The sequence below is a fragment of the Rattus norvegicus genome, chromosome 4 (assembly GCF_021556685.1).
Source record: "Rattus norvegicus strain SHRSP/BbbUtx chromosome 4, alternate assembly SHRSP_T2T, whole genome shotgun sequence".
NCBI lineage: Eukaryota > Metazoa > Chordata > Mammalia > Rodentia > Muridae > Rattus > Rattus norvegicus.
Genome location: NC_141537.1, coordinates 97,431,873 through 97,452,972, shown reverse-complemented (window position 1 = coordinate 97,452,972; position 21,100 = coordinate 97,431,873). Strand labels below are relative to the sequence as shown.

The following is a 21,100-nucleotide window of genomic DNA, read 5'->3' as shown; positions in this document are numbered from 1 at the left end:
CCTAGAAAACCTGGATTTTGCCTTAAAAGCATTCTATATATATCTAACTTTTTAATAAGTAGTGATGCTTCTGTTCAAAGAATCCATCAATTACCTAATTTTCTAATGGAGAAATGGAAACTGATATGTAACAACTATCAACTTGTGACCAAATCATAACATATGGAAAGTTCCTAACAAGAGAACTTGTTCTGGATTTTATGGATGGTGTTGCTGTTCCAAATTAAAGCTGGCTTTGAAATACTAAAAGTTAAGACACTTTTCATCTCAGTACACTTACCAGTGAGTGTCCTTTCGTTTTTATACTACCAAATAAAGATTGTTGATTATGAATAAACATTTTGATTTCGGGAGCTTTCATACACAAACACCACATGGCTAGCCTCTTATTTTATACAAGTTTAACTACTAGGCATTAACTGGCTTTAACTAATTCTGCCCACCTTGTTCAAGGAAAAGATAAAACCCACACCCACAAAACTATTTCACTGAACACAGGCTGTATCTATCAACAGTAAGTAGCTTACAAGTTCCAAAAGCAGTGTTTAGTTTTACTTTTAAAATGTATTCCTCATTCTAAAAGTAAATATAGGTGAATCAGATATAATTTGAACCTAATAAACCATGCATGAGCCAAACATTAATAAACCAATGTGTTTTGAATTTGTTCAAGTACTGACATTTCTATAAAGATTTAGTATATATCAGCTATCATGAGATGTGAAAAGAAAATTTTCAACTCCCAAATGAAAATATATAGTTAAAACACATAGTGGTTAGTATTCCCCACAGCATAAAATCTTATAAGTCAGAAGTTCACATGTCCCTGCTGACCATGTGTGAAAATGCAAAGCAGGTATTAAAACCAGTATTATGTCCAATATTTAAAACCAGCTTGTAACCAAAGGAACATCTAAATCCTTAATTAAAAAACACAAATGAAGTGAAAGCTTTAAACTGGTACACACTGTTCACACCTATATTTTCAAGTTTGGAAATGCATATTTGCAAGCAGCAATACAAAAGTATTCATGAAGAATGCATAATCTCTGAAAATTATGAAAACATCCCTGCTACCAATACATTTCTAAATACAAAACTGACTAACATATTTGTTACTTCTGTGTAGCTAGAGAAGTTCGTTTTCAAAACAGATAAAATTCAGTCTTTAGGTGTGAATGGTATGAATGACAGTCTTTTTTTTTTTTTTAATTCTTAGTTGTTTGGGATCCTTAAGCATGCAAAAGCTTTGAACAGGAGGGTCCACAAAGGAACCAGTGTTGTATTATGGCATCCAGTTAGGCCAGAGCGGGGAATGCCTCTGGGTCATCTACATCAGGAGCAGAAGCACTTGACTGGGGAGGGAAAAAACAAAAACAGAAGATTAGCCACAATTTTCAAATCTTGAAAATAGCCCACTAATGTCCATACATAGTATAATGTTAAGACACCATACAAAATAGATCAAAGCTTCTACTTTAAAAACAAAATTATAAACCAGAATAAAACTACATATACTTGCAAAGAGACTCTTCAATGAAATATTCTAATTTATCTGACATGCTAGGGATCATATGCAGGGCTTGTTGTACATGCTGGGTTATGTGTTTACCAGAGTTACATATTCCCTTCCTTCCCACCCTCTTCAGACAAGAGTTTGCCATTTGTAGCACAGGCCACGGTCAAATTCATGATCTGACCCATCTCCAAGTACTGGGATTATGGTTATGTGCTACCACGTCAAGCATACTTATGATTTCATATAAGTAAATTCTCATGGAACACGTGGGTTCTCACTTTACTAATTTTATACTTTTCACTTTGCAACATAATAGTATTATCAATATAAAAGCAGGCTTAATCATTGTGCAATTATCTAAATAGCACATTCAATGTGAGAAAAGAATCCAATTACAACCTGAGGGGAAAAACAAGTTATTGAAAAATCCTCTTCGGGGATTTAGCTCAGTGGTAGAGTGCTTGCCTAGCAAGCGTAAGGCCCTAGGTTCTGTCCTCAGCTCCGGGGAAAAAAAAAGAAAAAAGAAAAATCCTCATATATATGAAACCTTCATCTTTAAAAAAAGAGTCAGGAAAAAGTATCACGGATCACAAAACCCATTGCATTGCTACCACACCACTATATGCAGCCTCTAAAGCAGGTAGGGTGGTGGTCTCAACCTGTGGGTCATAACCCCTTTGTGATTGTGTTTGTGTAATGAACTTTTCACGGGGGTTAAATACTGGAGATCCACATTACAATTCACAACAGTTCGGCAAAAATAGTTATGAATCAGCAAGAAAAATCTTATGGTTGAGTGCTCACAACATAAGTATTAAAGGTCTGCAGCATTAGGAAGGTAGGGCTACTTAAAAAACACAAAACAGAGAAAAACAATTACTGAACCAGGTGTTGTGGTGTGGGTCTTTAAACCCAAAACTTGGGAGGCAAAGGCCAGCCTGGCCTACAGAATGGATTCCAGGACAGACTGGTTGTAAAATGAGACACAGTTTCAGAAACAAAAAAGCCCCCCAAATAAAAGTAAGATTTCAGGGTTCTGTGGTTTATTCCAAACTGGACACTAAGATTATTCTTAATACTGTCAATAGGCAATTTTGAATTAAAAAACAACCCCTTGGGTATCTTTCAAAATTCTCACTGAGAACTTATTTTAGAGTGGGCATGGTAAGCAAATAGTCAAACTTTGGGAGGATGAGGCCTGACCACAGGTTTGGGAACAGCCTGACAGAGCACCCATGAACAAAAATATTGAATTCCACGTTTTTGTTTTTTTTTTCTTTAAGACAGAATCTTTCTGTGTAGTCCAGGCTGTCTAGAACTTATCTTGTAGACCAGGCTGTTATTGAACTTTCAGAGATCTGCCTATACTAAGAGCATATGCCACCACCACCTGGCATGAATCCCATTCTTAAATCATGGCATAGACTAGTGTCTCAGGAACTTCTGCAATCCTAAAATTGTTCTATACCTGGATTTACTCAGCAGTGAGGATATCCCTAAAGTAAAATTAACACCTGCATGTAAAAAGTATAACAGCATCCTGACAGGTAGAGAGTAAGAATTCAATAGTATATTCAACTTATTGGTAGCACTACTCTAATCATTAAGGTACTTAAAAAAAAAAAGAAAAAGACGCATACATAAGGCCAGATGTGGTGGTGCATGGCTTTAAACCCAGGGCTCTACAGGCAGAGGCAGGCAGATGTGAGTTTAAAAATAGCCTGGTCTATATAGTGAGTTCCAGGCCTGCTAAACCTCCACAGTGAAACCTTGTCTCAAATGGTGTTTCTTGTTAATTCTTTATTTCTGTTTATGCCCCTTCCTCCAAAATATCTAGTCAGTAATCTCTTACAAATCTTAAACTGCTTAAAACAGAAAAGGCATCTTAAAATCACCTTATCAGTCCTGCTGCCACGATTAGGACGACCACCACGCCCACGTCCACCACGTCCTCCTCTGCCACCACGTCCTGGGCGGCCTAGGTCTCCAAAATTGATCTCCAGTTGAGACGTTATATCATTTGCTGGCTTCCGGAAATGATGGTCCATAACTGAATCTTCCGCATGAGCCTAAAATGTTAAGTAAAGCCCCCTGGGTAATGAATTTTTAACCATGCTTTCTCCCCTTAGAAGACAAGTCATCAATCCTGTACTCTGTGTGCATGAACATAACTACTATCTAGCTCAACAAGTAGTAAGTTCATTTGGGACTCAGGTAGTAACCATCTTTAACAAATATCTCTGAATTCCAGGTGATACCTGCCCTTGAATACTGGCATATAATGCAAGTGACAAGTTCCTACTCTAGTCCTGAATCTTCAGCAGTATTTGTAACATTTAAAACAGTTCCTTCAAATTGGGACTCCAATATGAGGCATGCAGTTTCTATTTGAGATTAATCTGAGGTTTGTTTTTTTTTAAATCTATATTCTTCAAAACTAGAACCTCCTACCCAAGGATGAATGTACACAACTTTAAGCTTCATTGTTTACATATGCAATTACATAGGCTGAACCTACCTACCTCAAAATACTAAATTTTTTGTTCACCATGATTTTTAAATCATGGTGCTCTGTGCAAATATTCCTCAATATGAAACATATTTGGTTTCAAGCATTTTAGACAAGGATTACTCATCCTTCACTGTTCCTCCACCTAAATTACCCTAAGTTCAAGTCAAACAGTACAAACTTTACATTAGAGACTCTTCGAACTATAAATTAATCCACTGAAGACTTTGATAATAAGGTGTTACAAAATTAAGATCTTTATATATAAGCTACATGTCTCAGCATAGAAGTAATAAAATATGACAATTTTAGAGTTTTGATTTCTTTGAAAAAACACAGAGATTATGGGAATGTTTTTGTTTTGATCCCTGGTATGACTACTTCAGATTGAACACAGCAGCGGCTGCAAACAGTTTATACAATTTTGACATTTGGAATTCTAGGTACTTTTCAGAAGATATATAAATTCTAGGACCCCCAAGAGGCGGGGTGGGTTGGTTCGTTGGGAATTTATATGCAAAGAAAAAACAAGAAATTAGGTATCCTGGTTGCAAAGATCAAACTTGTCCCAGGAACTCAACACACTTAATTAGAAGTATTCTGATATCCCCCTTTCCAATCCCTGAATACATTCAGGATCTCTTTCCTTTCCTTACTTTTCCTCTCCTATGTAGGGGCTGAAAAGGTAGAAGGAAAAAAAGAACCCACAAACTAGCAAAAATAATGGCTACAATAAAAGAACTTGAAACTTCCTAATGCCTGGATTTTATATATTCTAGATGAAATTAGTTTTAAGCCTTGGCTGAAAAGTTTCCTTAACACTAATCAAAGTTGACGTCTTATTCTTGATACGCATAAAACCTATTTTTGAAGGATTATGTATACACTATCTGTTCTAGCTACCTGAAATATCACAGGTGCCATTACTTTAAAACACAAACACTTTCTTTACACTAGTTTCTGTATACTGATACACAAATTAAATTCCATCCCTTTAGTTATGACAACATGGTTTAATGGCATTAGGTTTAAGGAAATCTAAAAGTCATATATATGAATCTACAACAGCACCAAATAAATAAAAATCATTCTTATAGCTTGTGTGGTTTGAATGTTTGGTATTTCAAACCACTGATGCCATTTATTAACTTTCTAGAGCACAGAAGCAAAACAAGCTCAAGTGATACATTCGAACCAGGATGGGTTTACTACAAAGGTGTTTAGATACTCAGATTACATTCTTAACTTTTACGTTGAATTCTGGAATGTGATGATACCCACACTCCTATCTCTCTAGAGGACCTAGGATGTCAATCCTGCTCTGACCTCAGCTCTGCCAATACAACAATTAAGTTTAAGTTTATCATTCCCCAAAGCTCATTTCCTTCTTCTCAGAACCACCTGACTATGTCAGATAGGTCATATCCGTGTTAAATAAACCAGTAAGTTCATGTTTAAACAAGTATTCATATCACAAAGATAAAATGTGACTTGATAAGGATGTCAGTTTCAATGTTTTAAAACCAATTGTGTATTTCATATTTTTCAAAAATCAAGTTTTCTTACTTCACAGAAAATACAGCAGTCCTCAATATTTGCCAAAGATATTAATACAGAAAATGCCTGAAACCAGACAATACCAAACCCTACACTACTAATGGGCAAATAGACACAATGCACATACAGTTGTAAATCAATGATTCACACCCTCAGTGAGGCATTACAGAAAAATAAATGCTAAGCCTTTACCACACTGTGCAGAATGACATGCAATATAAAATTATAGAGTTCTATAACTTTCTGTTTATTATTTTAAATTTATTAGTGTAACTGAAAGCAGGCAAAAATCACATAAATAGGACTGCTGTAGTTTTCTGCCATGTTCAGAGTAAAATATTTTAAATTGGGACACACATCTTAATACATCAATGAATTATACATTGTCACACTAGCTTTTTCATACTAACACGTTATTCTTTTAAATGGCAATTTCTACAATGATTCTCACAGTTCAATCAGGATTTCCACCTACATCGTTCTACTCATACAACATACAAACAATTTTATCTTCAAGAACTAGGGTAAGAAAAACTCATTCTAATGAAACAAGATGTATTTTAAGACATTTCAAACAATTTCCATTTATATCTTTTTTTTAAAGATTTTTTATTTATTATATATGAGTAAACTTCAACTGTTTTCAGACACACCAGAAGAGGGCATCAGATCTCATTACAGATGGTTGTGAGCCACCATGTGGCTACTAGGATTTGAACTCAGGACCTCGAGAAGAGCAATCGGTGCTCTTAACCTCTGAGCCATTTCTCTAGCCCTCCATTTATATCTTTAGGATTTATAAAAATCATCCCTTCTCTAAAACCAACTCTATTTAACTTCAATTGTATTTAAACAATGTTTCTCACATTGGCCTAAGCCATGAGAGTGTCTAATAAAACTAAACTGTATTAAGAAATTCAGAGTTAAGGGTCGTGATTCAATGGCAGGAAATATAAAATATGCTTTAACATGTTTGAAGCCCTGGGTTCAATCCAATATCAAAAGTAAGTGGATAAACAAAATCTCATTAAATTAATCTTGTAAATTATAGACAGGCTGCCTTAACATTTAACTTAACTTTTTATGAGTTTGAATTTCTGACACAGCCCAATTTATGACATGAGTAAATTCATGTATCAAAAAGGCCAGCAAAAACAGCTAAAGAAAAATAATTTAGGGGCTGGAGAGATGGCTCAGTGGTTAAGAGCACTGACTGCTCTTCCAGAGGTCCTGAGTTCAAATCCCAGCAACCACATGGTGGTTTACAACCATCTGTAATGAGATCCGATGCCCTCTTCTGGTGTGCCTGAAGACAGCTACAGTGTACTTATATATAAAATAAGTAAATAAATAAATCTTTAAAAAAAAAGAAAAGAAAAATAATTTATAAGAAATGTGTTTGGCCAGATTCATATTTATATAAGCCTTAGCCATCAACATGACTTTCTCGAAAATTTACATTAGTTCCCATGTTTCTTAGATAGGTAAAAAATACCAACATTGTGAAAAGGTTTCTTTCTCAGCAAGTTCCTGTATCAAATAAGACTAAAGTAAGGCTTAAGGACTGGAGAGACCTTGGCTCAGGGATTAAAAGCACTGACTGCACTTACAGAGGTCCTGAGTTCAATTCCCAGCAACTACATGGTGGCTCACAACCATCTGTAATGGGATCTGATGCCCTCTTCTGCTGTGTCAACAACTACAGTGTACTCGTGTAAATAAAATAAATAAATCATTTTTAAAAAAGCTTAAAAACCTATCATATTAACCAAGCAGTTGAGGCCTTTAATCCTAGCACTTAGAGTCAGAAGCCGGTGAATCTGAAGTTCAAGGCCAGATCTGCCTACAAAGCAAGTTCCAAAACAGCCAGAGTTACACACAGGAAGAAATCCCTATCTCCAAAAAAAAAAAAAAAAAAAAAGTTATCCATATTCATTAAAAACAAAAATAATTCAAATCACATCTGAACAAATTTAAACAATACCTCTTCACTTTTTGATTTATGCAGAACAAATCCCTTTTTCCATTGTCCATCAGCACCTTCATTTGGTTTTCGGATATTAAATTCTACTTTTGCTCGGTCTTTATTTTGAATAGCTTTCCACTCATCCAAAGTCATCTCTTTTGGACCCTCTTCCTTAACCTCTTCAACTTCGTTCTCCCTGTTAAAAAGATTTACATTTTATGCCTGGTGGCAGCAGATACCAATTTGTAGAAAAATGGTTAAGAGCACTGACTTGACACACACAGGATAACTCACTACTCCCTCTAACTCCAGTTCCAGGAGATGGAAAGCCCTCTTCTGAACTACACAGACAACAGGTAAGTAAAGTACAATACACAGATGTAGGCAAAATACATAAATCAAAATTTTAAAATATGTATTTCAAATTATAAGAAACAAATCGTTAGTAATCTGCAAGAAAGACCATCAAAAGTAGAACCAGCTTTCTACATAAGCCAGTGACCGTGACCAATATGCAACAGGGTAGAGACCACCAGTCTACTTGCCCACTTGTGTATACAAATTAACTTGCCTTCTTAAATGAATAGTTCCCCTAAACTGCCTTATTAACCCATTATTACACATTTCTTTCAAACTATATTTTAAACTGTACCATCTTGTCTAAATAATTTCATTGTCTACTTTCTCCCAAAACAGTGAGTGTATGCAGTGCATCAGGTGTTCACCGTGCATGTCCATGTAAAGGCCAAAGGTCAATGTTGGCATCTTCCTTGGGCTCTAAAAACCTTCCCATCCTCACTAAAAGGGTAAGGCTGGTCAGATGTGCACCCATTCCTGGGTTTTACGTGGGTACTAGCAAGGTCTTGAAGCTTGAGCAGCAGGTGCTTTACTGACTGAACCAACACCACCTCATCTTTTATTTCATAAAGGAGACCATTATATCTAATGCTCTCCTACTTTAGCACTCAAGGCAAGTATAAAAACCTAATTTCTACAAATCTGAAATTCTACATAATTCTCAACTCAAACCAACCAACCTAACACATGGACAGGAGACTGAGGTTTCACTAGTAATGGACTGTCCACAAAACAAACTAGTTTCAGTATTTATACCAAAACAGTTATTTCTCAATGTAATTGTTAGGTTTTAACTGTTTTAATTATCTGTTCCCCTTTCTACATAAAGCTCAGGCCTAGGGATCCAATATCTTAGTCTAATTCTAAATGTCACCAAACAAATCATTTGCTATTTTGGGGAGCTCTGCTTCTTTCCAAAGATAGCAAGTGATTTGGTTTAGCATCATTGCTAAAATATCATTATGTAGTTCTTTATATTTGGACAGATTCTAGATTCTGTCTTATAACTTCCTGAAGTAAACTGACATTCGATTTGACAGGACATTGAATAAAGTTATCAATTAATTTTCCAAATAGAACTAAAGCCCTGGAATTGCCCTAATGATTCACTAATTCTGGCAATAATACCTACCTTTAAAAACTACCTAAGTTTTGCTTACTTCAACTATCCTTACACTTGGTTTCCCCCTACTTCACTAAGAGTAGACTACTCTTAACATGGTGACCATGATCTTCATTAGAAATAATTGTCCCAACTGCTCCTGGGCCCTGACCAGAGAAATCCTTTCTAATATTCCATGAATACATAATTTTCTCTGAGAAACACTCTTTGAGAATCAATCTGAAAGTGACTCAAAATTGTTTAATAAGGAGAAAGGATATGTTTACTACTGTGAGAGGTACCATTAATCCCCATTATGCTTACCCCTCCAAGTAACACATTTCATATATACATTCTTGTTATGTTTTTCAAGATAGGGCTTCTCTGGGTAGCACTGGCTGTCCTGAACAACTCTCACCTCAAACTCAGGTTATCTACCTGCCCCTGCTTCCTAAGTGCTGAGATTGAAGGTGTGCACCACCAACCAACACAATAAAAATTCTCAATGTAAAAGACTATCTATTTCTATTTACTTTTGTATATTCCAGTGATATTCCTTATTCCAACAAGCTCACAAAATACAACGCTTAGGAGTTGCTCACCAAAATAGCACTTTACATTTCTATTGTTTTCTCTCATGTAGTTTCAGAGGATCTCAAACTTGCTATGTAGTCCCGGCTGGCCTTGAATTCCTGATCATCTTGCATCCACCTCCTAAGTGCTATAATTATGGGTTTATGTCATCATGCCCGGCTACCAGAGCTACTCTTTTGAAGCTAAGAAAGAATACTCCTTTGATTCATCTAACGTGGCCTGAGAATCACTGTCCTACATAAAATGACACAGACCCAACACAGTTCCAAATAACAGAAAACCTAAAAATGAATCCATGTATTTACAGCCATTTGATTTTTTTACATAAGGTTCCAAGAACATACACGCCGAAGAATGACAATCTCTTCACTAAATGATACTAGGAAACATAGGCTTTCTCCTATGCTCTATATGAAAATTAATTCTTTAACAGTTAAATATTTTAAATAAATGGATTGAAATGAAAAGTGGTGACACATGCCTTTAATCCCAGCTCTAAAGACAAAAGGAAAGCAGATTTTATAAACTAAAGCCAGCCTAGGCTACATATTTGAGTTCTAGGCCAGCATTACAAAAATAGTGAGACCCTTTATAAAAAACCAAACAGAACTTGAGAAATGGTTTAGCAGTTAACCACTCTTCCTGAGAACCCAGATTTGAACATTAGTACCTCCATACTTGCTATCATCTACAACTGCATATCCAGATCTAATGACCTCCTATGGACACTGCGCATGCATGTCTTGTATATACAAACATCCACATAAAGCATCTATACCCACAAAATTAAAAATAACAACAAAGTTCAAGTGGCAAGAAAACTTCAGGAGGGTTGGAAAGACGGCTCAGCAGTTAAGAGCACTGACTGCTCTTCCAGAGGTCCTGAGTTCAATTCCCAGCAACCACATGGTGGCTCACAACCATCTATAATGGGATCTGATGCCCTCTTCTGGTGTGTCTGAAGACAGTAACCACTGTACTCATAATAAAATAAATCTTAAAGGAAAAAAAATTACTGGTCTGGCGAAGGACCCCAAAAGGCAAGGAAACAAAAGAATGTGCACAGATAGAAGAAAATACATCATAACCTATTAACCAACAAGAAATTCAAACAGTTCAACAACAACAACCAAAAAAAAAAGGAAGATGAGTAAATGAGGGGGCCAGTCAGACTAGTCTACAAGTGAGTTCTAGGGCAGCCAGAGTTGTTACACAGAAAAGAAAAAAAAAAAAACCTGTCCAGAAAAGACAAAAAAGGGGGAAAGAGTGTGTGCATGTGGCATGGTGGTGGTGATTTGTTTTTTAAAACAAATACAAATGGCCACAAAGGATATGAAAAAAGGTTCAACATCAGTAATTATCAGTGGGGGAAAAAAACAATAGGGCTGGGGATGTAACTCGGATGACAGTGTATACCAAGGACAGATGAGATCCTAAGAGTCCTGGCAATGGGAACTAGACAGGACTGGGAACACCTGGAATCCCTGCACTTTGAAAGGATCATACATAAGCAAAGTAATCCTTCATTACATGCTTCTGAGGGAAATCAGAGCTACAAGAGACTATGACTATAAAAAACAAAACATCAAAACCACAGTATAATTTCATTCTAGTCATAAATGGCTATTAACAAAGAAAGAAATGCTGGTGAGAGTTCACAGAAAATACTCCAAATCGTATCACAAATGTACATTCAAACAACCACAATGGAAATCAAAGACTCTTAAAAGAATAAAAACCTAGAAACAGACCTGACAATTTCACCAGCATGAATCAACATGTATTTATTACCCCAGATTAAGCACATACAAAAAGAAATTATTCTAGTTGCCTGGTGGGCCAATGAGTTTCACTAGTTATTTATAGGAGTATGGGTAAGGGTTTATTTACAGTAGCAATCATTAATGGCTTACACATATTCAGAGAAGATAGGGGTCGTCCTTAGACCACCTGGCAAGCTTCACTAGAACCAATGTTTAGCGGCAGCTACTCTGATTTCAAGACCACAATGCTCAAGTCATAACACAGTAGATTGAGTTCCACAGCATAAAATCAGTGTGCCAAAAATACACCTAATATCCCGTTGTTTACTGTAGCACTAGACTATCCAGGGAGCACAACACCCTCTACTGGCCTCATAGATGCTGCATGAATGCAGTGTACTTAACACACATGCAGGCCAACACTCAGACACATGAAATTTTAAGAATGCTAATGAGCTAAAACATTCTCGTTGCTTTTTAGTTTCAAATAATTTGCTGCTCAAAATTCATATTAATAAAAAAACTTAAATTGGACCTAATTTACCAAGTCTTTTCAAGTTGTCTAGTTTTAGTATATATAACTAAATGTTGAGATTACTTTGAACTATGACTAACTAAACACTACAAATACCTCTTACACCAAAACTTGGTTCAGTTAATAATCCTACCTATTCAGAGTAAGAACAGTTATCACCAGATCCTATCAGCAAGCTTTGTTCCTTTCCCTTTATGATTAGCTCTAAAAGGCTTTACTTACAATACATATAGTCCTTAATATATGGAACAGCACAATTATCAGACTTATTTCCACGCTGGATTATTACTTCCTGACACAAAACCACTTACTTATTTTCAGTGTCTGCCACTGGGTGCTCTTCACCTTCAGGTGTTTCCTCAGTCACATTTGATTGCTCCAAATCACTGCAATTATAAGATATTTGTTTCTGAATGTATTTGGGTGACTCTCTAAGGAAAGAAAGAAGAAAGGCATCTAGGTCCATTTACATGTAGCCAAAATTCTTTCATACCAAAGTAAAAACTTTTACATTTTTATATATTTTCTACTAATTTTACTCTCCAGTAGACCTCCAAGAGAAAACAAATTATTAAATTACCTTACACACTTTTAAAACAAGGCTTTCTAAGTCAGACACAGCAGTAGAAGGCTGTAATTACATAGCAAGTTCAAGGCTAGTCTCAACTACAGAAAACCCATCTCAAAAAAAATCCAAAATAAACCAAGAGAGGAAGAAGCCTTATCAAATTTTGTAAGAACAAGACTACAACAGCTACAGTTAGAACTATATTCCCAGCATCCTCATCACGGGGCTTTCAGGACTGTACACACATCCTTTATCAAAATAAAACTATTAATATACCTAAGTATAAAAAAATTGCTCATCTAATATAAACATATCCTATAAGACACTGTAAGGTGGGGCAGGAGAAATGGCTCAGTGGTTAAGAGCACTGACTTCTCTTCCAGAGGTCCTGAGTTCAATTCCCAGCAACCACATGGTGGCTCACAACCACCTATAAGGGGATCTGATGCCTCTTCTGGTGTGTCTGAAGACAGCTACAGTGTACTTATATATAATAAATGAATAAATATTTTTAAAAAAAAAGGCACCGTAAGGTTATATATAGCTTTAAGACAAAACATTCATTCTTGCCTCAGGAACAAAATCTAAGTTACTGATAATCTAGCACTTTTGGTTTCATTGAAATTGTTTTATTTATCTTAAAAGAAAAATCAGAATACCAACGTTAATTCATCTTTGACAGTTCCCCAGTTGTGAGATCCGCTACCTCCACGTTTGTCCTCATGCTTCAGGCCACTGTAATGTGAAAAAGAACTAACAAAACTGAGTTAACATTATACTCTTTAGTTCTAGAAATTCAAATTTTGTTTTTATTAAATATGCACATTTAAATCTCATACATACAACAATCAATATAAGACTTACGATCTATCACTTCCACTATGCCTATCAAATTCACGCTTGCCACGAGAATCAAATCCATCACCTCGGCCCATTCCACGGCCACGGCCACCTCGACCCCTTCCAAGACCACCTCGGCCTCGGATAGGCCGTTCGATGATCGGTCTGCAAAGCAAATTAAAAAATTGTTATCTCTAGTGTTTCCAGAAACTGGAAAAATCCACTCCAAGCTTGAAAATATAGAATATGTTCACTGGCTCATAACCGAACAAGTAAATATATGGTATAGAAAATTCCAAGTTAATTTCTACTCACATATGGGAGGATTAAAAGCTGCTTTGCTACTGTTTAAAGCACTGCTGCTGGAACACACTCACTTACTGACTCACTGCAGGTCACGCTGCTACTTACCGACCTATATACACAAAACTACAGTGACACGGAGCTCGCCTCAAACTCAAGGTCTGCACAGAGGAAGGAAAAACTCGATACGGACTTAATTAAAATATACTATTAAGAAATCTAACTTAAAATATGTTGTCGAAAATGTAAATATACCACATATTTAATTTCTCTGAAATACACAAAGTAATCACTCCAACTACTCTAGCAGTATGCCCAACTCATAGCTTTACATTAAGATCTAACTATAGGGTGATAAAGCAAGAAAACCTTATTTAATGCTTACCTATCAACTGAAAATTCACCTCCTTCACCTTTTTCTTCAAGTGGCTTTTCAAATCTTCTTTCACGAGGTGGTCGCCTTTCTGGTCTCCTATCAATTATTTTCCCATCACCCTGAAGTTGTTGATCAGGTCTTCTTCCAACTCGCCTTATTCCTTATGACAAATAACCAACATAAGCAAATCATCTTTATAATACAAAACGTTGAGGCTAGACTAGTAGAGCTGATCTGTATCATCTATGTATATTTAACAAACTAGAATATTCTTATTCAACAGTAAACCTCTCAAACTTCATTTACAAGCATTCTGTAACTGACACAAATCACTAGGTACCATCACTCCTTTAGTTTCCAAGTCAAAGTTTCTTACTACAAAATGTCAAACTTACAGATAGTTCAATCAAGGGATATATTTTTAACTTTTAATACAAAGCTAATACCAGTAGCCATTCATAAATAACCAAGCACTGGATATTCACTAAATTTGCTGCACTGAAGAATGAAATTCACCCAATAGAGAATTCTTGATTCTATAAAATTGTAATTCTGAAAGGAAAACAAAAGGCACTTATGAGTTCTAGAAACAATTTAAGACAGCTATACTACAACATCAACACTAGGCAGGTTTAAAAACTCAAGGCCAATCTGGATTACAGAGAAACCATGTCCCATCTCCATCCCAAATAAGCAGAGCTATTTAATCAGTGGGAGTTAAAAAAAAAAAACCCACCTTTCTCAGACCCAAAACATTCAAAGTCCAAGTATATGTACACATATCTCTATACACATTCCCAATTTTTTAATACTACTGTGTAATCAGTAGGAAACTTCATTATTAGTATAGCTGGTCTTTTTCTAAGTCTGCTCTTACAAATATCTATTTTCAAAGCATCTTCACAAATCAGACACAGGAAGATCTTTTAGCAATTACATTCTAAGGAGGCTGCAACTGTGGCTCATTACCTGGGTGTCAGTAACATGCACAGCCCTGAGCCACAGAACCCACTCTCAAAACAAGAAAATAGAAAACTTATGGCACTAACTGATATTTAAAGCATTAACTAATTTTTCTGCCTTAATTTTTTTCTGACAACATAGGAAACTCACAAAAAAAACAACTAAAATAAATTGAATTATTGGTAGTCTTAAGGACAAGTTGATAGTTAAACACATGCCTAACACTTCAGATATGCTCTAATAGGTGTTGACAGTCCAAAAAACAATATCATCAGCTGAGAAACTGTTTTTGTAAAATCTTAAATAATGTGACTAATTCTAAGAAAATGGAACACCCTCAAGATATATTCAGATATCTTAATTATAGTCGTCCAGTTAAGATGAAATTCGTTAACATTTAAAATTCAGCCTCTGTAAATTCTCAAGGCAAGCCTTAAATGTAGCCCTTACACCAAAACATTTACATAAATGTCATCAGACGTATAGTATATTGGGGTGGAGCTATAGAACCAGCTCAATCCTTGTAATGATAACCAAGCTAAACACACCCAAGGAACAATGGCTTGCTTTGCCACCCAATACTCACTATGAGGCCTACACAATCAGAAAAACTTAGTAAACTAATCAAGGGGTTGGGAGTGTATGTAGCTCAGTGAGAGCTGCTTTCGCTTAGTTTGCAAAACGCTGGGTTCTGCCACTATCAACACAAAATATAAATTCATTTACTGAAAAATACTTTTAAAAAAGCAAGCAAGTTCCTTTTATTGTACTTACCAGATACTTGAGTTCTTAACTGCACTAATATCCAGTTGTTTGTTATTTTGCTAAACCCAAAAACCTGATCTACACTTAATGACATTTTGCCAATTCTCAAGTTCTTCAAATAGACAAAGCTTCAAAACTTATGTAAGAAAAACATTACATTTCAGCATTGTTGTGAGACACAGAACCCACAAGTTAACAATTGTTTCCATTCTTAGAGGTAGGCACTTTGTTTACAAGCCTACGAACCACCACCCAATACATAGCACTGACTGGCATTTTTATTCGAAATTCCCCCTTATGTATATATGACCTTGTTTGTTTAAAAGCAACTCTGGTTTAAGAGTGATCTAAGGGTTTGGGATGTGGAATGCAAAATTTTCCCCAGCACAGACAAGGTTCAATTCCCAATACAAGTCACCGAAGACTAAGAAAAAAATATTGACTACAAATGTGAAAAAGTCTTCTCAAGAAGTAAGTGACAAACATAATCCTGACTATAAATAAAAATGCCCTACATTGATGACTTATAATGCTAGTTTACAGACAAGATCATAAATTGGCTTCGTGGTGAAAATTGAATTTAAAATCACATTTCATGCTTTGAACATTTTTAATGAGTTCATATACCTTAAGTGTTTTATTTACTCAACTTATTCTTGTACTTTCGTGAATTACAGTCATCAAGGAAGTAAATTTTAGCAGTTTAAAATACACCAACCAGTGTCCCTAACACAGGAATTAAATCTTATTCAACTACGTAATGTAGTTTAATGAGCTTAATCGGCTCAGTACTTCTGCCCAAGTGATCTATGCTTCCAAATCTATTACTAACAGAAGAATTCTTCCCTTTTATAAATCTACTAGGTACTGGACGTTTTACTTTAAGCCTTTACTAAAAGACACCACCACCCACAAAAAACCTAAAAGCTAACCCAAGCTAATGAGAAACAATTCCTTTCATGAGCACGTGGCAGTAAGAGGCACTTAAACATAATAGCAGTTTTAAAGATTCACAGGTTATTCTATGCCTACTCGCTATTGATATTCCACTTTCTTAGCCCCCAACTGCTTTGCCTTTTCACCCACAATAAGCCAGTAGTGGAGAAGAATGATAAAATCAAAACCATGAAACTTCTAGTGCCCTGGAAGAGCCAATGAAGACCCGACCACGCTTTACGCACGTGCGGAGGTAAAGCTGCAGACTGAGCTTTGCTGCCGGGACGTGACAGGCTGGGCACTCATTTCGCCCACGAGGCCAAGAGCAGGCAAAGCCCTATGACCTAGGGGCTCCAGGGATTTTGAAGAAGGGATGGAGACATGAGATGGGTTCTGCTAATGACCAGTCTTTATTCAGAACTCCCTCTAAAAGGACTGCGGCCAAATTCTCCTCTCCAACACTTTAATTCACTCCCGTAAGTTATACTAAGTACTAGCACAGGAGCGCAAGGGCACAACAGACCGCACACGTGGGACACAAACAGCAACTCCTTCCACTCTTAACAGTGTCCCAAACACAGACGCAGCCCAAGTGGAAACTCCGCTCCCAGGCCTTCCCTTGAGGGTCCGCGCCATTGTGGGACAAGATGGCAGGGCAGGAGCCCACAGTAGGCAGCGGCAGCCAGGAGCACGCCGGGCAGGAAGCAGTGCCCGCGCAGCTCCCGGGCGCGTTGAGCCAGGAGGCGAGCGCCCGGCAGGAATCGGCGGGAACGCCCGGGCCGCCCTCCCAGAGCACGCTCAGTCAGCCCGAGGCGGGAAGGCTCCCGCCGAGCCTGCGAGCAGCGTGGACTGCAGACCAGCCACGCTCTCCGGACCGTGAGGGGCTCCGAGGGCTTCGCGGCTCCACCAGCTGCACGAGGAAGCAGCGGCGCACGCCCCCGTCCTGCCCGCCAGCCCGGGTTCCCCACCGCCTCGCCCGGCTTTACCTTCTTTCTTAAGCGCCACCGGCGGCTGCGTCTCCTCCTTTTTGTCAGCCACGCCGACGCTGGGGGGCAGCGGGTTCTTGCGGTCTTTCTGGGACTCTTTCCGCAACTGTTTGCCTGCCGCGTTGGAGTTGGTCTGGGCCGCGGCCTGAGCCGCGCTCTTGGCCCCGGGGCCCCCAACGCCGCCCCCGCCGGCTTCTTTTTTCTTGTTCTCTGCTGCCTTCAGTACCTCGAAAGGGTCCGATTCGTCGTCAAATAGCTGGTCGAATCGGTTGGTGACCACGCAGCCGAAGCCTTCCTGTAGGTGCCCAGGCATGATGGTGGCTCGGCGGCGCGTTCCTCCACGGATTGCAGCGGACCGCGCCGAGCCAAAAGCGCCTGCTTCAGCTCTTCCCACAAGATGGCCGGGCCGAGAGAGGGGGGCCGCCTTCTCTTCCGGCGCCAGGCACACATCCGGGAGCGGCCTACGCCGCACAGCACCATGGGGCGTGTAGGCCACAGCCGACTATCCTGAGGTGTCTGCCTACTCCTGAACCACAACTCCCAGCGTGCACCGCGCAACAACTCTTCGCGCGCGCCTGAGAGGCGGGATCTCAGGGAAAGAGTGCAGCGTGCTCGCTGAAGGTGGGGAAGCGAGTACGGGGCGGAGTTCTGCCACCTGCTCTTGTCACCCTTAAACTCTCGGTCTTTAGGTGCTTCTGAAAACAGGAAAACGTGAAGGCGTCTTCTGCTCACGAAAGTGTTCTCTGTCTTTGGTTTCACTCACTCCGTCTCTGGCCGAGGACTTTCTCCACCTTTCTGGGAGGGTCAAGGTGACTCCCAGACCTAGTAACTGGAGCCTCAAAAACTTCCGGGGGGAGGGGGGTGCCACACTAGCCTTGGGTAGGTTGCGACCGCACAACTGCACATCCCTGGCTATTGGGTTTCTAGAGCTGTCTTCCACCCTTCGTAACGAATCACGGCAATTCGATTTAATGTGGAACAGAACTCCCAGGGTTGCTCTCACGGATCATGAATCTGCGTGGCAGAACGAATCCAAAAGAGGAGTTGAACTATCTGGGTTACGCGCCTTTTCCGGTCATTGCGACCATGCTTTAAGAGCTGTTAAGTCCTGACTGGACGCTCAGCACGTCTCTAAAACAGTGTTTGGAAACGCTTTCTAGAATCAACGCGATTAATTGATCCGTCGGTATCTGGTCAGCCAAAGCTGAAGGGGCTGCGGTGTTAGCAAAATGTGCTCCAGAGCCGGAGGTGATGGCGCATGCCTTTAATCCGAGCACTTAGGAGGCAAAGGCAAGCGAATCTGAGTTCAAGGCTAACCAGGTCTACAGAACAAGTCCCAGGACAGCAAGGATTACGTGAGAAAAAAATCCTGTCTCGAGCCCCACAAATGTCGAGAGGAAATGTTTTATAGTACATTGAATATTATGTGAAGGGAGGAAACTTAGTAATGACATGCTAATACCGTCGTTAGTTGGGAACCTTAAATCCCATTAAGGCAATCCAGTGCCAATACACACTATAGTTTTCAATCTTTTCCATCGACACAGGATGTAATGGAAAACATATCTCAGGTAGAAGGTGCTAGGAATATTTCATTCTCAGTCATTTTAGATAAATAACTACCCCCTTTTCACAGTGATGAAACCATGTCAGAACTGGTAAGACTTAACCAAGTCACACTTAAACATTAAGTGTTAGTGGCAATCTTCTAGCTGCATTATGAGACTGTTGACATCAATTCTGTAAGCCAATCTCTGTCCTGATAGAAGTTAAGACAAGTGCTGAAATTCCAATAACTAACCAGGTTTAAACAACATGGTTGAAGATAATAATTTCTGAGCAGATTTAAGTTAATGCCTTGAGGAAACAAGAATATTACACGCATCAGCAGCATGCCTCTTGCTTTTCTTATGTTCTACTCCTTAACGTCAAAATCGCTTATTTCTGCATTGCTTCATTTCCCCCACATCCACACTCTTTCACTCCCACAGCCTGTGTCTCTTACCCAACGACCAACCAGCAGCTCTTAGCCATACCCTTTCTACCTTTTAAAAATAGCTCAAGAACAATGTATAAGATCATATTTTAACAAACCCATTCTCTTCACCAAGTAGAGTAACTACCTTTTTTTTTACCATTGCCACAATAATAATGTTAAGAGCTACAACAATATTTTTACTATATGCATAATGCATTTTACATATGAACTCACAATTTTCACTGGCTCTGTGACTAAGTATTAGTCTCATTTTAAGATGAAGAAACTGACAACTGGGATGTCTCTCAGTGGTAAGAGCTTAGCACATATGAGGTAAGTTGTTCAGTCCCCAGAGGAAGGGTGGAGGGGGAGAAAAGTGAAGAAAATGGAGAACAATGAGGTAAAGTTACTCTCCCACACCTCAGTATAGGAGATGGAGAGGGCCTCTGCTAATCATTTTTTTATTGCCAGATCATTAATTTCCTCAAACAGATTTTCACATGTACCAAGCATTGTTTGTCCTAAGAAAATAGATTATACAAAGAATTGGCTACCTAGATATGTATAAGACTAACATACTTTTTTCAGAAATTTACCTGTTGTGTAAATGTTAGGAATAAACATTTGAGAGAACAGTGAGCATTTTTAAAAAACTTAAAAATCTAGATTTTGGTTAATGCAAAAAAAGTATAAAGCCCATTTTAAAAAAAAAAAACATTTATTTATAATGTATACATCATACAGCTTTCTGCCTGCATGTATGCACCTGCAGGGCAGAAGAGGGCACCAGACCTGATTATAGATGGTTGTGAGCCATCATGTGGTTGCTGGGAATTAAACTCAGGACCTCTGGAAGAACAGACAGTGCTCTTAGCCACTGAGCCATCTCTCCAGCCCATAAAGCCCATTTTTTAAGTATAAAAATAAAACCCAGACTGGTAAATCTTGTACATCTCAAAGTCTATTATTGAGTTATTATTATTATTCAACTATTAGCACTAACTTTGCCTTTATCCTAAGAAATTAAAGTGGTCTTTAGAGCAAGTACATAGGTCAGTGATAGACCATTTGTTTAGCCTATAGAAGATGCTGTGTAGACACATGTAGACTTTAAAATATAAAATCCCTGGGCTAGTGAGATTGCTCAGAAGGTAAAGGTGACTTCAAGTCTGACAATTTGAATCTTGTCTCCTAGATGGACAGGATGAAAGGCAAAAAGGGACTCACACAATTGTTCTCCGATCTCCACACTCATGCTGTGATGCGATCACACTCAGACACACACACACACACATACACACACACACACACACACACACACACATCACATAACAGGTAAAAGTGTTTTTTAAAATGTCTGAAGAATGTCTGCTGCTATCAGTAAGAACATTTACAGGACAATCCTCACAGAAGGAGCAAAGAAGACTCCAACACACTTACTCAAATCCAAGCTCCACAGCATTATGTGGACACATTACTTCCT

General features: G+C 38.3%; 1 protein-coding gene across 4 annotated transcripts; it reads right to left on the bottom strand.

Moving 5' to 3' along the window:
- Positions 1 to 951: 951 nt before the first annotated feature.
- Positions 952 to 18,038, bottom strand: Serbp1 (Serpine1 mRNA binding protein 1). Of its 4 annotated transcripts, none has more exons than XM_087655975.1 (8): positions 17,640 to 18,038; positions 13,999 to 14,149; positions 13,335 to 13,475; positions 13,134 to 13,223; positions 12,214 to 12,333; positions 7,570 to 7,747; positions 3,415 to 3,588; positions 952 to 1,355 (listed from the first exon to the last, which is right to left on the bottom strand). In XM_087655975.1, exons 1-8 carry the CDS (start codon positions 17,950 to 17,952, stop codon positions 1,299 to 1,301), a joined length of 1,224 nt encoding a protein of 407 aa, XP_087512101.1. In that variant the 5' UTR covers positions 17,953 to 18,038; the 3' UTR covers positions 952 to 1,298.
- Between the last annotated feature and the right edge of the window lie 3,062 nt (positions 18,039 to 21,100).